The sequence below is a fragment of the Lytechinus pictus genome, unplaced genomic scaffold, assembly GCF_037042905.1.
Source record: "Lytechinus pictus isolate F3 Inbred unplaced genomic scaffold, Lp3.0 scaffold_19, whole genome shotgun sequence".
Classification (NCBI taxonomy): domain Eukaryota; kingdom Metazoa; phylum Echinodermata; class Echinoidea; order Temnopleuroida; family Toxopneustidae; genus Lytechinus; species Lytechinus pictus.
The window spans coordinates 15,905,868-15,929,243 of NW_026974140.1; the positions used below are offsets into that span (position 1 = coordinate 15,905,868).

Genomic DNA, 23,376 nt, shown 5'->3' on the forward strand with positions numbered 1-23,376 from the left:
CTTTAGAAATACTCTTACTACAGACAATGCAAAAAACTAAATCTTTAAGAATCCAACAAGTACGTTAGAAATGCATGGAGTGGATAGGAAGGCAGTAAGTAGGCAAGGCACACAAGACACATAGACATTGTATTCCAGACTACCTTCACCGCTTGGACGTCTAATCTTCTCCTGTGACAATCGTCGACCAATGACAGGTCTGGCATATTCCCACTCTTCAAACTCTTCTGGTCTGTAATCTTGATTGTTTCTAGGACTATATAAACCATCTCTTCTCCCTCCTAATGGTGTATGGGTGCATGAGGGTAGTGGGGGGGGGGGGGGAGTGGTGGAGGGATGGAAGCATTCAGATATAATGGTATCAGGTGGGGTCATTATTAATAGGGTTATTAATCTTATTATGTAGCTTCATGGTAAAAAGCAGTTCTTATATCAAAGAGTAGAAGTGTATAAATGAGTAGCATTGCAAAGCAGTCATGAATATTTGTAATTTTATATTTGGTTAATATCTATTTAGTATTTCTTAAGTAGGAAGAAATGCAAAAAAAAAACAATTGTGGGATATATGGGCAATTTCTACCAATAAGAAAAAGTTAATCATTGCATATTTTTCATTACACAATTTAATCAATAATCAAAACCCTGCTACAATGGTGTTTTTCATGCAAAGCTGACATTCTAAAGTATGGCTACAATGCAGAAGTATTTTTTTAATCATAATTTCTTTCTTTAAGTAAATATTACAACTATAGCTACATAACTTGCCTACTAAAGTTGAATATATTATTAATTGCTTTAAACTTTACAAAGATCTTTCTTTCACTCTAAATTTCCTCTGAAACTTTTCCAATTAAATTATGTTTTTTTTTTCTTATTAAGGGTAACTTAATGTCCCTTTTATGGGGGATTTTGGTTGTAGCACTTAAATGCAATTAATGCCATCTCTAAATCAATTCATCATCAAACATGTGGGGAGGCAAAATACCAAACAACCAACAGTCTTAATCTAATTTTACCACAACTGTATCACACAATCATTCATATATATCCAAATGCATTTCCACTCAATAACCAATCTTAATATTATGACTCAAAAACTCCATGCTTAAAAACTCTAATTATCTAAGTCACACACACTGACATGTACACAATAAAGTCATTAAATTGTATTATTCTACATACAATGCACACAAATACCAGAGTCCTGTGAGACACAAAGCTTAGCAATTGATCATACAACTGATGTTAATAACTGTAAGTACATTGGTGTCAATGCAATCAATCATATCAGTTTATTTTATGATCAATTGCTATTATTTGTATCAAATACATGTAGAGGCAATGCAAGGCATACCTTTTTTTTTTTAAACTTCATTGACTACAGAATTGCATATATTTTTCTTGTTGCAACCTTTTATAGCAATTTTTCTAATCATTTTTTTTTTCATTTTGCACAAAAATAGTTTAAAATTAAATTAATACCAACGTTACCTTCTCCTGCTTTGCGTATTCTCTCAAAGGAAGGTCTCCTTCTGACGACATTTGACCTTTGACCTTCGTCTCCATCTTCACTCTTTCCCTCTGTGCTGCTTACGCTAGAGCTACGAGAGGCTGATCTGTGGAGGGCGTTTTCTGATGAGGCAGGGGACACTGATATTCTTCTTGGTGAGTTGGCAGGGGAACTGTGCATTGCTTGCCGTAAACCTTTAAAAATATGATGTGGTAGGAAAGGAAGAATAAAATCATGATTAGATATTTTGAGCTCTACTAAAAATGATAAAAATTGGGATGCAAAATCAAATATTACAGGATTTATGAATAAATATTCAAAAGAAGTTGTAGATAAAAATTGCATAGATGACCCATCAATGAGAAGCTAGATAAATAGAAAAATGAAGCAACTACTAATATGCTGCACCACCAAAAAAATAAATAACAAAAACAAAAAAACAAATGCTAATCTTTAAAACCCTACAACAACTGATAGACCAGACCCATGTATGAAAAGAACTCAATAACCTAATAAACCCAATAAATTCAATCCTTTTTGGGTCACTGGTCTGTACACATGACTACACATCAAAGTAAGTTTGGGCTGACCACTGTGATATCAAATCACCTATAAAATGGACAGAGCGGACAAGCCTTTTCAAATTTCAAACAAATCAAGTACACTGTAGAATAGATTTATGTAAAAGACACTTCTTCCTACAACCCTAAATAGTCCACAGAGCTTATCTCAAACTGAAACCAAGCCTAAACAAATCAAAAGTGTGAACAGTTTATTTTTAAGTTCACCTAACCCGGGCCTGGATGCAGAGACCAATACAGTGTTTGGATAGATGATCCTGCAGATCTAATTTACCTCATTGACACTTGATGCCTTCAACTCCCTCTTGTGGTCACAGGTGGTCATAGCAGGGGACTAATTAAGAATTAGAACGCTGCACTTACTCTCTACCCTGCTACAAAACCTTCACAGAACCTTGTCAGAACCATACAAGGACTCAAGTACGAGTACTCTTTGCTGGAGATGATATTCATTTCCGGAAAAACAATCTTGAACCCTCTCACCCTCACACATCTGTACTATTTATAATACAGAGCGGTTGATGCAGACAAATGGTAGTTCTGTCAAAGGCACTACTAAAGTGCAGCAGAGACAGCTAGTTTCTATCCAGTGCCTATTAAAAACTCATAACCAAAAGGCATGAAATAATAGTCTTAACATCAGGGAGTTCATGCATCGCATAATTGTATCTTCCATCTTCATCCCTTTAATATCCAATGCCTAATACTTGCATGTACATCTGGGCCTTGCCTTACAAAGAGTTTCAATAGACCTGAATCAAACTCAAGTTGTAATTGATCTAAACTTCCTAATCTCTTAACTACACAATTTGAGATCAATCACAATTTGAGTTTGATTACTGTTTGTAAGACTACGCCCAGTTCTTCTACTGGACAATAGTAATAACTAGATCTCTTTTTCCAGAGAATTCAAAGCACAATATTCATTACCCAGGCTACAGCTTGAACTGCTAGTTCATCAGCAGTGCTCATTGCATTCAAGGATTTAATCCTGCCAGGTACCATTCACTGCACCTGGGTTAAGTGCAGCACAATATGGACAAATTTCTTGCTGAAGGAAAAAAAATGCCACAACTGGAATTGGAACCCATGACCATCTGTTTCAAAGACCACAATATGTCCACACTTAAAGGATCAATGATAGACACACAAAGATTCTTACTCTCTTCTTGCATTCTAGCTAGTATCTGTACATCCGTCACATCTTCAAGCTTTGCTAATCCCATCCTTTCCTCCTTACTCGTCCTTCTCTCTCTCCTCTGGGGTTGGGATGGGGGCGGAGATTGACTTCTTGGAGATGTTTCAAGTTTTTCTAAGAAAGATAAAAATGCATTGATGATGATTCTTTATAACTCTACACTACTGAAATGAACCACAAATTTCTCTGTAACTTTTATCTAAACTCATGAATCATATATTTATCTTGAAGAGCAATATAAAGTTAAAATATACGAAAAAGTCAAAATACAATTAAATATTAATGGACTACACTTTGATAAATAGTAAATTATTGGTACTCTTGGGACAGTTTACAAAATGCAATATTTAAAAGATCTTTCATATTACCTATTCCTCTCAGTGGATCTCCACTGCCTTGGTTTGGAATTTGAGGTTGTTGCAATGCTATTACACTAGGTCCCATGCTATTTCTGTTCACTGTAAAGAAATAAAAGATATGGATGTGAGTAAGAAACAGACTAGTCAGGCACTATATGTTAACAGGCCACAGTGAAAACAGATTTGCTGATTCAATTGCTCCTTTTTTATTATCCTGTGTAAATATGTTGAACAAATTAATTAATCAATCAATTAATTTATAATTAATCAATGAAAATACATAAATACTGTATCTTCTTTTTTTTGTATTCTACAGAAACATCAATGATCATCATGTTCTACAGTGTAGAATTTATTTTGATTGATTTTCTTTAACTTCCACATTTAACTTGGCTTCAAATATTCAACCTCCTACTGTATTTGAAATAACAGTCTTGAAAATGGGTGGCACAATAAAACAAATTTCTGCTCTGTACATAAACAATGATTCTGGAGAATGGAGACTAACATGTAGTACAACATTCATCAATCAATCCCCGCATGAAGTTAATTAAAAAAGACTAGACAGATTAACACTAATCAATTAATGAACCTGTATGAATGTTCATGATCGGGAATGTCACACTTGTTTATCACGAACATCCTAATAACATTTCCTTTCAGAAAGTAACAAAGTAGCTCTCCTACCTGGTGAGACATGTACTGAATACAACGTATACTTGATATTAGTTCATATACATAGACATGTATGTACAAAGCCCATGAAAAAGAACTTCTTTAAGTTATTTTGAATATTTTCATCATCAATTTGGTAGTCTTTTGAATAAATTTTGTAATACTGAATAACCTGATGGCCAATCTATAAAATGTTACATATGCCACATTTCTCCCCTCCAACTCAATAAATCCATCCATCTATCCATCAAGACTTGTTTTCTCAGAATGGTTCAAACATCTCAGGAGAATCCACTATCCATGGATTAAAGCCCGGGCCATTACCAAAATGAAACAATTTTTATTTCCTTTCATTTCAATCTCCCCTCTCGCAATGTGCCAATCAACCATTCCTTCATTTTTTACTCCCTCCCACCCCATTCCCCATTCACCCCCTTCTCTATCCCTCTCTCTATTTCCACCATTTCACTATTTTTAACACCAATTTCTGGTTTAGGTTGTGAATGTGGTTATGTTATGTGTCTAGTTTTCGAATGTGAAAGTCTCAACCAGGAAATGTTTATTATTCTACTTGTCTCCATGTGGTGATAACTAGACTACAAACAGACTGGTTCACATAAGATAATTAAAGGTCTGCAGCAAACCTTACAAAACCATGATCAAACCAACGCTGTATTGGTTTTAGATTTCAGCACTATCCTTCCTGTTCTGGCTAAAATCCTATTCATTCCTAAAATATTTACTACATGTATATACTGTACATGCAAAAGTAAAGAGAAAAAAAAATGGAAGAGAGAACTTGATATCTTCATAATAGCACATAATAGTTGCCCAAGAATAAAGGAAATGGAATATGATTCCCATGTGCATAATTTTCTTGATTTATTGATGGGTATACAACTTAATGGGAAATGACCTACTTGTATATGGCTGTTAATGCATATATATGTATATTATATACATTAGTTATCTACCTACTTAAATGAATTCCATCAATTTAGCAAGAAATTTTACCTTGGTTTTTATTTTGTAACTCATAGTATGACCTACCAAAGATTGACAAAGTTTTCAATAATTCATTTTTAAATCTACACCCGAAGTGTATCTGTAATGATTACCATCTGGTAAAACATACATGTAGTTTTAATCCAATATATTGTAATTAATAACAAGGCAACACTATTCAAGATAGTATTTGTACCCAATTTCTACACCCAGGTGGAGAGTGGCAAATACAGATAAATGTGTTTGATACTCTACCTCTCGAGACTTCATCCAGCTTAGCAAGTAGACATTTCTTAGCCGATTCCTGGTCTCTGGTAGGATTTTCAAAGTCTTGTCTGATCCAATCATATGGACTAATACACTTCTGTTCTGGACTAGCTATTTTGATTGGTGATGTATATAACCTGGGAAAACATGAAGAAAAAAATTATCAATCTTCAATAATTGCATGTTTCGGGGGTTCCTCATAGACATACACAACATTCACCGATGTGCTCTTTGTATTATTACAGTTCCTTGCACCAAGTGAAAATGATTTCATGAAATATTCAATTTTTAGAATATACAGCTTTGTAAATTGTTAAAGGGTATTTTCTATGCAATACATTACTGTGATAGTGAATTGATTGCTATTGTAGGAATTTTATGTAGCATATTTGCAGTCACTTCTATGTACAAGGAGGCCAACAGTATCTGAAATAAAATTTGATCTGTGTGTGTCTGAAAACATTTGCATGACTGCATTCACAAGGTTGAGATGAATTAACAGAGAGCATACATTTTTGCTATTTTTCTACTTTGAATAAAGGTAGCCCATTCCATATGTCCTTGTTTACAGATATTAATGAATGCTTTGGAATTCAGTGAGCTTTGCAATACATATTATGCCTTCAGTGAGCTTCGCAATACTATATTATGCCTGAATAGAGCCGTTGTTGGTCCAAGGTTAACTGTAAACAAGATTGACAGTCACACATAAATAAATGAAGAGAATCAATTAGCGACAGATAGAGGGGTTGGGTTGTTTATTTCACACGGCGACAGGTTATTTCATTGGCTGTCTGTAAATGGTGAATGAATGTCGATAATTAGCGCACACCAGCAAAGTTAATTTCAAAATGCACAGCATTCATAGAAGGAATGAAAAGTAATACAATATTACAATACAGGCCCAGGGTACACTTTACTAATGTACAGTATACTAAATAAATGAACTAGTATTCAATACTGTCAATGTAATACAGAAATTGTTTTAAATGTTTATGTGAACCAAACTCCTTCTTTGAATAGCATGTACAAGAAAGAAGAGGTGGTTTCAGACCGCCTCGAAGTTCGTCAGTTCCAGGTATTCTCTGATCGGGAAATTTACCCCGATCAGAAAATACCAGGTATTTTGGTAATGTGAAAGCAAACTCACGTAATATCCCCGAAAGAAAATACCCGCTAAATAGTAGGTACTTGGCGAAATTATGAGAACTTTCGCGGGGATTTTTCCAAGGCCGTGGGTATTTTGGCAATCTGAAAGCAAACTACGGGAACTTGTATCCCATCGATCACCGCGATAAGTGAATTTCCGGTTCATAGCCCGCGCTGTTCGATATGCATGGATATGCGAGGCCTACCGAGCGAGAAACCCAGCACCATTGCATGCAGCGATAAACATACTTTTCATGCGATGTGACTCGGGGTTCGAGTTTGACTAGGTGGTTGATTCTCCTTCTTAGAAAGATAGTTCTACGAATTAAGGGTGATATTTACCGGTATTATAAATTTTCATACCAGATGACATCGCACTGAAGTGAGGAGGCCACCAAGGCCTTAATTTCAATGTGGAGAGAAATCTAGTGCAATTGCAGATGACCAAGGGAACAAATGATTTGCGCATACGATCGAGTATAGTTTGTACGTGCTAGAGCTAGGCCGGCTGCAGGTGGATTTCCCTCCCCGGCCGTCCCCCGATCGTACCGCTAAAAGCGCGCGCTTCTTCGTCTGCTACCAGACAGTACTGTGCATGCTCATAACTTCGAGAAATTTCCCCAAAGAGTGTGTTTCGGGGCGGTCTGAATGCATAAATAATTATCTGGTATTTTTGAGCATGTAAATGTTCTCGTAATTTAACGGGGATTCTTGTGATCGAGGCGGTTTGAAACCATCTAAGTTCTCATAATATGAATTGAAATAGTAGGCCTACATGTATTTAAAGCTATTTTTAACTCAACATTTCATTACAATTTACATTAAACATTTTTAAGCCTCTAGCCCAACACAACAAGAACATAGAATGAGCTTTTGAAATGACAATACTATTGAATTATCTGTTTAATCAGTTTTTCTGTATCTAACAAGATTGGGGACTTGTGGCTGACAGAGCCACAAAAAATGTCATTTTAGTTGATTGTCAGATATGAAATGGTACATGAGGGAGAAATGAACAATCACATATGAATTGCCTCTAGCATATATTGATTTGATCCCTGAATTATTTTCACCAGCTCTCCATAATTGCCTTCTGCATTTATAACATTCATGTCCTGACATATGATTTTTTTTTATAATAACTTGAGCATCCTGCCAGCAGCTACAGTGTACATAAAAGGTGTTTAAAAATGTTGATCAGTGCAGATGGAGTTGTAAACATATTGAAAGAACGACTTCTATTCATAAAAGAGAAGAATTCTGTCTCTACTTAACACACTGTAAATAATGGTCCACTTCAAAGTGATATTGTATTTCACAATAATTCTCTTTTACATACATGTTATGTACCGGTATGTATTGTACATCATAAACAAAAATAACCAATAATTCATTTTCCAGATTTGAAATCATCTTTCAGTATACAGTGCGTATCAAAAAAAAGTTTACACTTAGAAAAAGTCCTGTAAAATTATATACAGTTGTAATATCCTGAATATTTTTCCACATTTTAACATTGGTACAGATCCATTTAAGCAAATGACGATATAACTCGATAAATATTTCTGCTTGAGTGAGCACCACTTACTTTTGAAAAGTTAGTGAAAAATTATTTGCGCAGAACTTTGAAATAGTTATGCGAATAAAGTAGACTTCAATCATGAAGAACACGTGCAATTTAGCTAGCAAAATTGATTTGAAGATATCTTTTACCTTTTTTTAAACTTGTTTCCTTGCCCAAAACATTTCGAATAGTGCATTGCGCCCCACCCCACTCCCCCACACACTGAGGCCATCGTGACGATATTTGCTTTACACTAAGCTGTGATTTACATGAAATGACTTAGGCTTGATTTTCATTTTTTTTATCATTGTCAAGCTTGGGAAAAGTGTGGAGAAACAAGTATTAAATGAAAAATGAAATGTTAACCCACTTTGAATGATAAAAACTTCGTGAAAAAATTGCTGGAGATGTCTGATATAAACTTTTGTTCAGATTCAGTTATGTCCTTAGATCCAGCTGGCACAAAAAGGATGAAGGTTGTGCTTACTAATGTTGAAATTTTAATTTGGGTGGCAAAATTGTTACAAAATGTTTAAATGTATCCGTTTTATTTCAACTGACTAATAGTGCAAGGGAAATGTATGACAAATGTTTCGCAGGGTACGTTTGATTTCGCTCTTTTCCCTTGACACAGCGTGAAAACTAGCATTTCTGCACAAACAGATTTCTGCGAGCTTTACAAAAATGGACAGTGCTCACTCAAGTGTAACATTCTGTCAAAACTTTTACATTCATTGGATAGATAAGACCCAAACCAAAGATTATATGTGGAAAAAATACCCACATGTTGTATATCTTTAAATTCCCAGGGCTTTTTCAAAGTGTAAACTTTTTTGATACGCACTGTAGAATTTGAAGAAGTGAATAATTGTATTCATTAATATCGCGACTGAAAATGACTCCATCACGATCACTAGCAATTTCATCAACATCACCCCATATATTCTCCAAGGCATCACCCTGGGAGGAATACTGAATCACAAGGTGGGATGTTTGGTTGTAATGATTCATAAGCTATGGGACTTCACACATACCACATCCTCCAAGATAGAAGAAGATGGTTTGAGATGGCCGAATGGACATCGTCATAGAAACACCCTAGAGGATAGAAGGAAGGAGGATGGTGGATGGAGGAGGCCATGTTGGAGGGCAGCGTACTATAAAACTAGGTCTGACACCATACATGTGATGACCTATGCTGTAGGCTACTTAATCTTGATTAATTGCCTACATACATCCCTGTAGCCATGGGAAGTGTATCAAGGATGAACAAGAGATTACTTGATGTTGGACTGGGTCTGGTTGTACATTTTGATACAGGTAGATGTCAATATTGTGGCATGTACAGATAATGTCATGATATATTTTTACCTATTCAGCATTCACAGATTGTTAACTTGTATATTCCAGCATTGGTTTCACTTTACATGGAATATATAGAGGCATGTTTTTATGGTGTTTACTATACGTTTAGACTACATACAAGCTTACATGTATGTATAGGTGTATCAATAAACCCCCGCCCCCCCCCCAAAAAAAAAAAGTCACTGTGTAATGTTTACATCTACTTCCCCCTTTCAGAATTCTGATTGTCAACACAGTTAGCTTGTACCTTATAAGCAATAACATTTTTATCCCATCTGTGAATTCTGAAACATTCACTTGACTATTTATGTCTAGAGTTATATCTGAAAGATCATTTTAATGTCTACAATTAAAATGAAGATGTTTGGAAGAGAAAGACCTGAACTGGGTGCATGTAATTGTAAATGCTCATTTATTCTGCTTCCAAGTCCGCCTGATCTGATGATCATTCAAGGATAAAAACCTGAGCATCTTGAGACAGCTGAATCCCAGACAAGCTTTTTCTCCAGAGCAGTCTCTTGCATTATAAACCTCATTATTCCAGATACATAAAAACATCTACATCGTAGCCTGTACAGCAAAAGAGCAGGGTGTCCAGGTACTGTATCTGTCTAAATCCAATTCTACATAAGCCACAGCCTTGTGATTTGGAACAAATGGTAATTCCATTAATATTAATAGAGAGTTGGTGATGTTATTTGCTTCCTTACTTATTTCTGATGGTACTTTAACTCAACAAAAAAATGTACAATCTACATGTAGTTCTAAATGAAGGCTTCAACATCAGTAAAAAAAAAATTTCCAAAAATCATAAAATGAACAGATACAAAGTATATTTTCCAATCATTGTTCTTGGAAATCTTAAGACTTTTTTATTCTCTCAAACTGCAGTTAATGTAATTTTTTTCAATTCTAGACTGAAATTTATAGATCAGATTACTTTGGCATATTAGTGGTATATTTTGTATATCAATATAATGGTAATAAAAACAAAATAGTTTCTTCAATCCAATTAACCCTATTGACTTTATAAAGAAGGTAGAGTTTTAATTTTCTAAATTCCAATTTGACATCCCACCCCACCCCCCCCCCCAAAAAAAGGGAGAATATAAAGGTCATAACTGACCATATTATTTAATTCTTTTGAAACTTTTTTTTTTTTTAAATAATGATAAAACAAAAAATGTGTATATTATGAGCAGAGGACACTCCTGCCTGACTGACCCTTAATCTCAAAATTTACACTTCATCAATTTGATCAATATAGATGCTATAGATGAAGAAAACAATCCCGGTATATGTACATAGATTTACCTACGGTATACAAAATATTGTCACCATTGACCATCATCCCATTTGAAACCATTCTAAATATAGTTCACAGTAAAAACTATTTTATCTGCAGCTGGGCATGATCAAGCATCTAAATGCATTCTGCCAGGCTTTTAGCAATAACATACTATCCATCACTCATACCATGGTGGGTGCTACTGCTCTTACCCAAACTACGATATCAACATAACCATTTACTGGTAAGGTATGCTAATTATATTCAACAGAGGAAGCAAGCAAGCATTAGACTGCAACTAATTGTATAGGAATAGAGATGAGATTTTGTTTTAATGTCCATGTATAGTACACTGATGATGATAACACTAAGAATGACCAATTAGGGTAAAATGTACTTAGTGGAATGAGCATGTCAATTATAGTAGGTCAATAAAAACATTTGAGTTTGAATGTATTGATGCACTCTGGTAAACATGTACATGTATGGCATTGAAAATGCAAGTCGACTCTCAACCGTTATTCTGTCTAATGGCAATGGTGTTTTTAGGTTTTCGCATTCTATAGGTGGTTTCAGACCGCCTCGAAGTTCGTCAGTTCCAGGTATTCTCTGATCGGGAAATTTACCCCGATCAGAAAATACCAGGTATTTTGGTAATGTGAAAGCAAACTACGCGTAATTTCCCCGAAAGAAAATACCTGCTAAATAGTAGGTAGTTGGCGAAATTACGAGAACTTTCGCGGGGATTTTTCCAAGGTCGCAGGTATTTTGGCAATGTGAAAGCAATTTACGGGAACTTTAAGCCCAGCATGTCGTTGGGCGCGGGCGCCGTGGGTGGCTGCTGGGCTAGTGGATTTGAATCTCGCGCCTTGCCTGCTTATTAGACCATACTGCGCATGCTCCTAACTTCAGGAATTTATCCCGAAGGGTATGTTTCGGGGCGGTGTGAATGCAGGAATAATTAATGGGTATTTTTTTGCCTAAAAATGTTCTCGTAATTTAACAGGGATTCTTGTGATCGAGGCGGTTTGAAACCACCTATTGTGGAGGTTTGCTAAAGCCAGCTGATACTCAAGACCATTACCAATTAAACCTCATGAGACCAATGATTTATAGCTATCCTCTGTAGCTGTCTTCAGAATAGTTTTAGCTTTCAACTCACACAGGGACTGATGTGTCATCTATAAATACTGTAGTAGTATTTATTATTTTGTGTGGTAGGAGGCAGTCCTAATAGGCACAAATAGAAAGGTTATGCACAGTCTGAGTAAGTGATTTATCCCTTATATCACATCCCTCCATTACACAAGACCCCACATTACCGGGCATACTACATGTATGTGCTGCACAATTCACAGATCAAACATTAAAATTGGAGAAGAGTTTGGGCTTAGGGAGCATTCCATAATTTTTAAGAACCTGTCAGACATTTTATCTATAAACAAAGTTTGTTTTATCTTATAGTTACCCTAGGAACAATGCTTCTCAGTCAATCAAAATCAAGGAAAGTTGGGAAATCTGACAGATAACAAATGTTGATGAAATGCTCTCCTGAAATCAGATAATTTACTTTAAAATAACACAAAGAAGATATCATATCCTCACAAAAATATGAATTAAGAAATACATGAAGTGGGAAAAAACCCACAAAACTAGGATCATTCACAATCTACAAAAAAGTAGTTTCACATCAGAGTAAGATAGAATGCCATGTCAACTTGAAGTCTTGAACACATCTCTCTGGCTTTTTACATAATTTTTAATTCCAGTGATGCTGTAATTCTTTACATTTAACAAGTCATGAGTGGAATATGAGAATCCAAGAAGTAATGAGAGCTCAACTTTGAGTAACTCTAAATCAGGGTAAGATGTTATATGCTATAAGGATACATGTACATGAAAATGCGATGAAAAATATATGGTACAGTGGGATTCATTTTAAGATTTTCCTGTGATATCGACTACATTTACATGTACATGACACATTATTGTAATACATGTACATGTACCTGTGGGCTTGTTATATTAGTTAGCCAGCCTACTTGCATGCCTTTGAAACATCCAGGCCTGGAAACATCCATACTAAGCCCCCTAATGTTATTATCACTTCATTGTCTGATCAGAGGTTGAAAGACACTGACTCTGTACCCTGGCTACATTTTGGGGTTCACAACAAGAGCTAATGACGTAGCAAAAAACATAAAAGAATATTTACTTTGCAAGGCTCCTGACTTATTAATCAGATCCAATTCCAAAACAAAATTAAATGGATATTTTCAGAAGCCAGATTAGCCATCCAATTCCAACCCCCCCCCCTTACAAATAGTTTTCTATTTGTTAACGTTGTACAATGTAGTGTAAATGCAGCACCTGAACATTCTAACCAAACAAATGTTTGGAGCGTCAAACCATTGTTAAAAGGCAATACCCATCCCACTAAATCTTTCCCAGAAGTTTGGACACTACTTTATTACAGGTACTGTTTTGCTTATTTCAAATGAAACAAGGCAAAAGGCATATTTATAGACAAAATTGTACATAACTTTCTTAGAACGAATGGCATTCATGCTATATCTTGAAATGTACCAAAATACCATTTTCTTGTATAAAAAAAAATGTAGAGCTTCTTTAAGTGCTTATCAGTCAAGGGTAAATGCTTCCATAGACCTTCTCTGAAATGGATCGATTGATAGGAGACTTTCGTTGCATTCACAGATAGCTTGTCGCTGTGAAAATATCATGTGTTTTGCTAGCAGGCATGCTGTTCTCACGTTACTCTCTACAATAAATATATCAAGGATTGAGAGTCTGACAGAAAAAGTTAGAGAAATGCTGCATCAGCAGAAAACATGTATTATATGTAGAGTTTGGTTTGTTTAGCAGAGGGAGGTAATAATTGAAAAACAAATATTTATCTGACACTGTTAAAACTGTTTTTGTTAAAGCTGATGTTTTAATTTTACCATGGATCCTAGGATCCATATCATAAAGTATAATTTAAAACCTTCATCATGCCACTAACATGACCCTTAAAAACACACACACCTTAAGCATTAGTGCTAATATCCTTCACATTTTTCCTTGATAAATACATGTATGTAATTCAAAACAAACTTGGTCATAGACAAAGAAAATACTGCAACCAGGACCATGTACAGAACATACTTGTGATACTCATCTACATGTAAGTCCGAGCTAATTCACAAGATATCTTTATTACAGGTATGGATGATTTAATTTTAAATTCATTTTATTTCACCATTCTCTAAAAGTAGATGGACAAATCGAAATCGTACACCCTGACCTTTCTCACTCTAATAAAATGCAACCTAATGAATTCTGGATTTATGGTTGACTATAGCAGAGGCACTTTGCAATCCAAATTTGTCAGTATTGGCATACATGTACACGTTTTCTTACCAGAACATGTGAACCTACATATTGCTTTAATTTTTATATTGAGCCATCGCAGTAAATAAATCTAATAAAAATTCAAATCACTGTGAACATGTATATTGTACTGGGTAGACATGTACATGTACAGTACATGTAGGCCTTCACATAGTAATCCCCTACAATTATGATTGCTTTTTAATACAAAATTGTATGCTCATACACTAATACGGATACGATGAAAATTCATCGGTCAATACATTTAATTTTAAAAAAACCTCAAGCTATAAAAACTACAAAAACAAAACATCTTGGGCTACTATAAATGAAGTCCAAAAATGTACTGATAGAATCCTCACAAGTACACACACAGTTTTTATATCAGGCCTACACACATGTATATACCACTACAAATTACAAGGAATGGCTGTTGAAGTATTAAGCCAGATGTTCAAGAACTTCTCAACATCCAAGGCCTTTATGAGTTTTCAGCCAAAGACTGGATAACAGCTGCCAAAAGGGGCTACCATGTGTCACGTGTTCAAATGAAAAAAAATGCACTTTTACTACATGTACATTATATTACATGTTTATCTGCTGTGTGCCTGTGTAAAAACCTGTCCCTTGTTCTTGAAAATGAACAAACAAGTATCTGTCAGCAATGATCAAATTATCATTTCCTTTGAAAATACTGCATTTGGGGCATTTTTCTTTTGAGTATCCAGCAAACATTCAGTTAGGCATACAGATGTAGTCCTATAAACCTGGAATGGAGCGGAAGGTATATTACATAGCCTACTCATCAAAAATATTTTTTTTAAGTAACATTGAATTCTATCAAGCATAATAGGCTATTAAAAAATAAAAATGATGCAGTTCAAATGAAGAAGTATATAATAGGGGTGCTTCAAGTGCTTGAATGTCATTTTCAACTACGGGTCTTTCCAGATAAACACATACATTATTTCAGACAACCAATTGTTACATCTAATTTCTCAGCACATTGATGAAATTCAAATTTATTTTTGCCCAGTCAAGAGTATAAATTCCTCTTGACAGTTTCTAGGGGAATACCCCCTCCGGTTATACTTTACGCACTCCAAATATGGAAGCAGATTTTGCCTGACTCACTACTCTCTTCTAAACCATACCATTGCAATACAAACATACACTGTCTGGCGGGGGCTAGCCTTGTGTGATGTAGACTCATCTTACCACAAGTTCATGGCAGGTACAGCCAAGGTTTAGTCTGGATAACAGTCATTCTTCAGGCATAGTCTCTGAAAACTTCTATAGCCTCAATGAAATTAAAGACATGACTGAAGTGAAAGTGAAGAAAGAGAAGAACATTGGGTCTACAATGTACACTATTCAAGTACTCTGAGAAGAAAAATGTGCCTAGGTTTCATTAGTACAATTTACATAAGCTTCTGGCGGAAGACATCCAGCTTTCGTTGACTTTATATTTTCCTTTTATTTGCCCCTTCAATGAAAAAAAGAAAACATACAAGGAAATATATAATACAACAGCAATTAATGTAGGAGTACTTTCACCGTAAGTGACTGTCCAAAACTAGTTTTTTTTCTGTGTGTCCACTGAATGTAATCATATTACTATCAATGTGCTGCCTTAAGTGTCTCAATTGATCAATTCTAATTAGCTGCTCTCATTAAAAGAATTATGAAAATTCAATTTGCATTATAATGTTGATGACCCAATGTCATTGTAAAGTATCATTGTCATCAATGATCATGTGTCTACACAAAACATACAATGAAAGTCTTTGCATACATGTACATGCACTAAAAATTAAAAATCAAATAAAAGTAGGCCAAATTCTGAAAACATTCGAGAGGAGAAACATGGTTTTATTACAGCCAGCTTCATCATGAAAGAATCTGTTTGAAGTTAAATACTGGCACTGTACATAATTTAAAATGACAAACATTATCTGTGGAGGATTCATCAAGTTAAATGGGAAGATGCATCAAGCCCTATGGAATGACTGGATCCACGTTGGCTTGGTGAGTCATCGCTGTAGTAAAGATGTGACTGCCCTCAAGTTCACCAACAGGTGAATACAACAAGAATTACATTTGATGTAGAATGTTTTAATGTAAATATGTGGATTGTTACTGCATAGTAGTTATTGTAGTCAACATTATATACATGTACAAGTAGGTCTACATAATTGGTCCATAATGTATTGTTGCATTATTTATGGGCACAGCCATATTTATTCTTATTTTGTAATTTGCAACTGTAACTCTGCTGGAGTTATACGTAGTATACATGTACATGTACAATGTATGTAGTCACACAGGACTCGAAGTGAAGAAATTAGTTGCAAATACAATGAGGCAGAACAAATCAGGGGCAGATTCAGGTAGGGGAACATCCGGCCCATGCCCCTCTCCCCTTTTGTAATTTGAAAGGCACAAAAAATATTTTTCTGGTGGATATGTCATGCATACGCAAGCTTGCTTGTCCAATTTTCCTGGAACAAAATTGCTCTTATTTGTTAGTGAAATCTATTTTTAAACTTTAAACTTTTCCTGGATAAAAATTGCTTTGATAATTTCTTAGTGAAACCCTTTTTTTTTTGCTTGTCAGATTATTCCTGTGTACTTTCGAGGTTATTATAGTAATTCAACAAATACTCCCAACATGGCCAAAGTTCATTGACCCTATATGACCATTGACCTTGGTTATTTGGCCTTAAACTCGCATACGATGTTTAGTGATACTTGACTGCTCTTACATGTATGGACCCCTATGAAAAACAACATTTGCTGATCTGGGTGTTCCGTCCCATGAGTGGTAAATAAATAAATGATAAATAAATAATGAATAAATTTCATAAATAAATAAACAAATAAATAAAAAAATAAATAAATAAAAAGTCCAAGTTTCATGAAGAAGATCCATAAACTTTCAACAACAAAAAAGTTATGATGGTAATTAAACAATTACCCCCCAACATGATAAAAGCTCATTGACCCTACACAACCTTTGACCTCAGACAGGCAGGATGTTCAGTGATACACCGTTACCCTTATGTCTAAGTTTCATGAACTAGATCGATTAACTTTCAAAGTTTTGACAAAATTTCAAAAGCTTAACCTTGGCTAAGATTTTGATGTTGATTCCTCCAACATGGTCTATTAAAGTCCATTGACCCTAAATGACCTTTGACCTTGATCATAAGACCAGAAAATCAAGCAGGATGTTCAGTAATACTTTATTACTCTTTATTTCCAAGTTTCATGAACTGGGTCCATATACATTCTACTTTATGATGACATTTTGAAACCGTAACCTTGTGTTAAGATTTTATGATGATGATGCCGCCGCCATCAGAAAAGCGGCACATTAGGCCTCACTCTGCTTTGCAGGCTAGACAAACATGGATGCAATACACATTCATTGCTGCAGCTTATTTCATTAAAAGGGAGAAATATCATTCACACATAAAAAAATGAAATCATAATTATGACTTCATGTAATAACATATTAAGGGAAAGTGGGGATGTGACATCATCCGCCTGCCTAACAAATATTCATGACTACGTGCATATAACTGTTTTCACAAAATATTGCTAAACTTTAAAATTCAATAACTTCTTTACTTGAATTCCGATTTGATGAAATTTTCAGCATTTTGCTCAGTGAATTTTACTCTGTTTATTCTGATGTAAGAACATTTATTTCACATAAAAAACCATACTAATATTACAGAAAATTACAAAACAAAGAAATTGCTCCATACATATAAAAGAGAGAGAAAAAAAGACATACAAAAAAATTTAAATACAATAGATTATTTAATAAATAAAAAATTTAAATACTGATTTTAAATAATTATTTTAAGAATAATAACTATTTAAAATCAATATTCAAATTTCATCATTTAATAAATAATAATCTTAATCTATGAATTGATCTTCATAACATAGCTCATTGAAGCTACATCATATTGAAGCGGTTGGGTCAAGTCTATTGTATTTGCAGTGTTTACGAAGGGATACACGACATCGGTCTGGTAAGAAACCTCTGATTTTTCTTCTTTTTTTCGAAATTGTACTACCTTTATACGCATTAGGTGTATAATAGGATCGGTAGTTCCAATGTTAAATATGAAGGGATTTCCCTTCTTGTTTTGATAGTTCGCTAGGCAGTCCCATATGCGTGTCTAGTAAGGCTCTTATCGATAACGTCTTTATCGCTAGTCCTTTCGATAATCCCTTGTTTTTTGCCACTTAGCGATATCGATAACCTTTCTCTCGTTGTTGATAGTACCTCTATTATGTAGGGACACAGTAATTTTCTGTGATTTCACGGAAACGGCCTTTTGAAAGTGGCTTTTTAAACAGAAAATTATGGAAAACATATTTTTCCTCAAACTGCAGTGAACAGTCAGTTACTCCAAAAAACGAATACTTACTAGCCACAAGACACGATATCTCACCCCCACTTCGCTATAATCATGAAAATCCAATCGTCGAGACTGCACTCGACTTCATTCGATCGAATAAAAAACATCACTAGCGTAAGCTCAAATATTAGTACTAGAAAGGCAGCACACGGCCGTATGTGTGTTGCTGCCCTCTACGCTCCGGTTAGTCTAAAAAATGGTAATTTAGAGCCAGTAACAGTTTCCTCGCACATATTAATTCACTGCCAATTCCAAAACAACGCAAAGGCAAATTACGCATGCGCAGAAATCGCAGCACAATTCATGAATATTCATGAGCGGGACTAAAGATCGAGATCTTTCGCATTTGTATCAGACCTTGATCTATAGTCCCACTCATGAATAGGAGGATGGATATGGAGTGAAATTAGAATGAAAAGAAGTTTTTTATTCTTTTTAAGGTCATGTTGTTGCACAAGTTTTATATTTCCCCTCATAAAATCCCACCTTTGTCACTTGAAGTATCAGAGCGAGTTTTGTACCTTGAGGTTTGGGAAGGAGTATCGTAGTATAGCGGTAGTGAAGTGGAGCCTACACGAATATCACTCTTGAGCCTGAGGTAACGTAAACGCCATGCCTCCTGCACCCATGGGTTCATATCATCTCGCGTGCGAAGGAATATCAGTCATATGCACGCGACACACACGACACATCCAAAATATACTGGGCTTTTGCCCACATAAAATATCACGCATAATCTGGTATTTCACATTCTGCTATGACACTTAACCGAATCATTTAGATCCTTCCGTGACTTCTCCTTGAAGTTTCTTTTAAAAAATATGCATATTTTCTTGATCTGTAGTGAAGATTTCACGGAGATAAATATTGGTCAGCGTGGATATCAATTTTCGCCTAAAGAGGGCGCGCGATTTATATTCATATCAAAGACACGACAAGGGAAAGACTAGGCAGTGCCTAGTCTTTCCCTTGTCGTGTCTTTGATATGAATATAAATCGCGCGCCCTCTTTAGGCGAAAATTGTAGGCACCTACACTATTTTACACGCAAATCAAAGCAAGGCATTACGCGAAGTCCGTGAAGTGTCTAATCCTTTCATTGTATAGACTTTGGTATACCGTATTATTGACGTACGTTAAAGCTTGTACTGCTGGTTTCGTTCCAGGCATGTGTATTTTTTTCATTTTTTTTTTATTAGTCATCGTTTTAAAGGTAAATGCTAGTTTTGGTAACGATATCAAAATGAGTTCGTACAGAATCCAATGAAATCACCACCAAATAGTCTGTTTGTATTTTAAAACGCATGTGCCAAAGGATTCTGGAAGAAATTGTGTAATTGCTGAGAAATCAGCAAATAAGCACAGGATTCGGGTAGAGCGTCGGGCCCGACGCTCAAAGCAATAATTATACACTGTCCCACGTGCGCTTATCTGTGTTGGGGAAGTTCAGTCTGAACATTTTTCAGCGTAGATTTCAAGATTTTACAAAGTTCAGTTTATGTAACTGTACCAGATCTAGATCCTCGATGATATACTGACAATTAAGCCTGGTTTTACAGACTTTCTCATGAAATCAGTGTTTACTGCAACTACTGGAATTTCTCTTTAAATTAATTGCAAAAAAGTGTTATCATCGCCAATAGTAATCTTGAATTATCTTTTTGAAGGTATTTTATTTATTGGTGCCCATAATTAGTAAATTAATCATAAGAATTGCGCATTCAAAGAATTTAGACACAGTTATAAAATTACCAAGGAGCTGAATCAAGGTTGTGAAATTTATTAGCGCCCCCAACGGGCTTCCTTGTATTTCTGTAGAAAAGACAAACGAAGTCACTTGCTAATGGCAATGCTAGGCCGAGGTAAGCAAAATTTGCTCTTTTTGTAATGAAATTATTTACAAATCATAGTATAATTTTTTGATGTATTGCTACATATGGTTGGAACTACCCCTTATCGACCACCTAATCTTCTAAGCATCGTATCTGCGAAAATATTCATCAATTTTACCCAGTTTTTGTCTCATTTGTGCAGAAAATTGAGCAGATCAGATTCCCATGTTTCGCTTGGCGACTCCGATTCAATCCGCGTATATATCGACGAACAACGAATACGACAATTTTACATTTGCTCATTTGCACCCGTCTTTTGAAACCGACCACCCGCGATACGCTAAGTTTACGGCCGATTCTTGTCGCGGTGGCGAAATATTTTTACTCTTCAAAATCAGTTCTATGATGTCAACATGCTAAATTATCGTCTCACTACTTCCATTGCGAGCTCCGGCACATGATTCGACGATTGACGACGGATATTTGTTCTAAAGCCATTTCCTATCGGATTTCTTGGTTTTTCAGCAAGGTTTGGGTCTGGTCAATACAATTTTGATTACCGTAATTCTACTAAATTTTTACTTTTTGTTGCTTCTTTTTTTCTTGTAAAATCGATTCTTACCGTTTCTAGCTATGGACACTGCGCCTACTCTCCCGCACGTATCGTTTGTAATACGCAATCATTTTAACGCGCGCAAGGTGGTCGGTTTCAAAAGAGGTGGTCGATATGTGGTAGTCTCACCATACCGGAAAGAGCCCCGGTGCGTAGCGAGGAGTTTCGGCAAATGTTACTTCAGCAATGAAGCGATGTTTGCCGACTACTTCGAAAATCCAGGGTCAAACACGGTCCCTTGTACGAGGTAATAGTATATAACCTCGTAGTCGTATTACTATTAGTGTGAGTGGGCGCTGGCTATAAATCTTTTTCTTTTGCATTGCTTTCACTCAAGTTTCAGGCTTTGCCTTTGGCTTGCCTTTGGCTTTGCCCGGGCTTTGGTTTTCTTTTTTTTGTGTTGTTTAGAATTAGACTAGAGTCTAAATACTCACCAAGTATCATCATCTGAATCTCCTAAATTAGTGTCCAATACTTTAACTGCATCGAGAAGACCTTTATCAGAGTTTTTTGTCCTTGTCTCATTTATTTTTCCCGATTTGATATCTCCATTAGAAGTCAGGTTCGTGTTGGCTTCTGTCAATGGCAGAGTTCCATTCGATGCCGGACTCCCGATTGCATCCGCTTTGCTTCGAAGCAGTTCGTTCTGTTTTTCAAGCTTTCGGACCAAATCCTGAAGCTTTTTCACTTCAATTTCAGGGTCTATAGTGTTCTCCATGGTTTTATACCTAACTAGGCTCCGATAAATGTGAAGATTTTCGAAGAAATCAACGAAAACAGCAATGTTTATCTGACGTTCCTTTCCTTTTCACGGTAACCTACTCTTCGCCATGTTGATTATATTGCAATAGGCTGCGCATGCGCAATTTGGGCTGTGGCTTCTATTTATGTAGTCTAGTTTTTACAGACACTATCTTTTTCCTTTTTTTGGGGGGGGGGGAGGGGGTAGTAGAGTGGACAAAAATGCAATTTTTTTAAATCAAGACAAGTTATTTCCTCATTCTGATAACATACCATAGGATATAGGCATATTCAGGCTTCTGATTTTAGTATTGATCGAACTTTATTATAAATAACAATTTTGTAGGACCAGTAGGGTCTAGAGACTCTAGACTATACTAGACAGCTGTCTGTTTTGTGGAGTTTTTTAATATTTTTATTTATTTTTTTAAATTTCTCCTCGTATTTTGGTGAGTGGAGCCAACGGAGTTCAGCGGAACAACCAACATAACAGAGACCAACGCTTTTGGTCTAGGTCTATACTAGATCTATGTATAAACGAGCTAAAAATGTCGCAGGGGGGCACATTGGAAATTCATAAAAAGTCGCGAGCAAGCGGAAGTTTGGGCATGTTTAACGATGATGATCTAATTTTGTGTTATTTTGACAAAATATCACACAAATTATAGTATCATATTTTATCGTTCCCCCTTTCCTTTTCTTTCTTTCCCCTTTTATTTTCGCCCCCCCCCCCCCCCTCGGACATGGATTTTTATTTTTAGGGGGAGGCAAGAGCCTGCCCCCATCTGTACGCCAGTGATATTGTAATGAATTTCACCACAAGCACACTAGGACCTGTCATTGGCTGACAAGCAAGGGGCAAAGGGCGTGGGAAGGGAGCACTGATGTCCCCTCTAGAGGAGAGTGGAAGCATGGTCAAAGTAGTAGGTCCATGGTGGAAGGGAGCATGTAGTTTGAGGGCATCCATCGGTGCCATATACAGATGGGGGGCTTGGGGCGATTGCCACCCAAATATTTTACGCCCCCCCCCCCCGGAAAAGAAAAAGTAAGAAAGGAAAGGAAAGAGAGGAGGGTGAAATATTATATGATTTTCTAAATATTATGTTCGCTAAAAATGTTGGCTCATTAGGCCGCTATCATCCATGCATGGAAAGAATCACATCTCAGTACTGGGACCTGGGAAGCGGGGGTGCTGGGGAAAATTTCCTGGGGGTGCTGCGTGTATTATTTTCCATAGGCAGCACCCCCACGAAATTAGGTTCCCCCTGTATTTTTTAAAATATGTTATAATTCACATAATTATCACATCCGACAATCGCAAATCATTTACATAGTCTTTTACATATTCCAATAACATCCCTCCTAAACACGACTCAATCAAGCTCTGGCATTCCGATACAG

At 35.9% G+C, this 23,376-nt stretch overlaps 1 protein-coding gene across 1 annotated transcript in view; it reads right to left on the reverse strand.

Annotated features, from left to right (window-relative positions):
- The window catches only part of LOC129260480 (SLAIN motif-containing protein 2-like), a 38,344-nt gene extending 16,392 nt beyond the window's left edge, over positions 1–21,952 (reverse strand). Inside the window, exons 1-6 of the mRNA XM_064114601.1 lie at positions 21,710–21,952; positions 5,584–5,755; positions 3,658–3,747; positions 3,254–3,403; positions 1,492–1,704; positions 144–281 (exon numbers count right to left, since the gene is read on the reverse strand). Of these exons, the coding sequence (XP_063970671.1) occupies positions 144–281; positions 1,492–1,704; positions 3,254–3,403; positions 3,658–3,747; positions 5,584–5,755; positions 21,710–21,952 (1,006 nt within the window). The remainder of the gene's footprint in view (positions 1–143; positions 282–1,491; positions 1,705–3,253; positions 3,404–3,657; positions 3,748–5,583; positions 5,756–21,709) is intronic.
- Between the last annotated feature and the right edge of the window lie 1,424 nt (positions 21,953–23,376).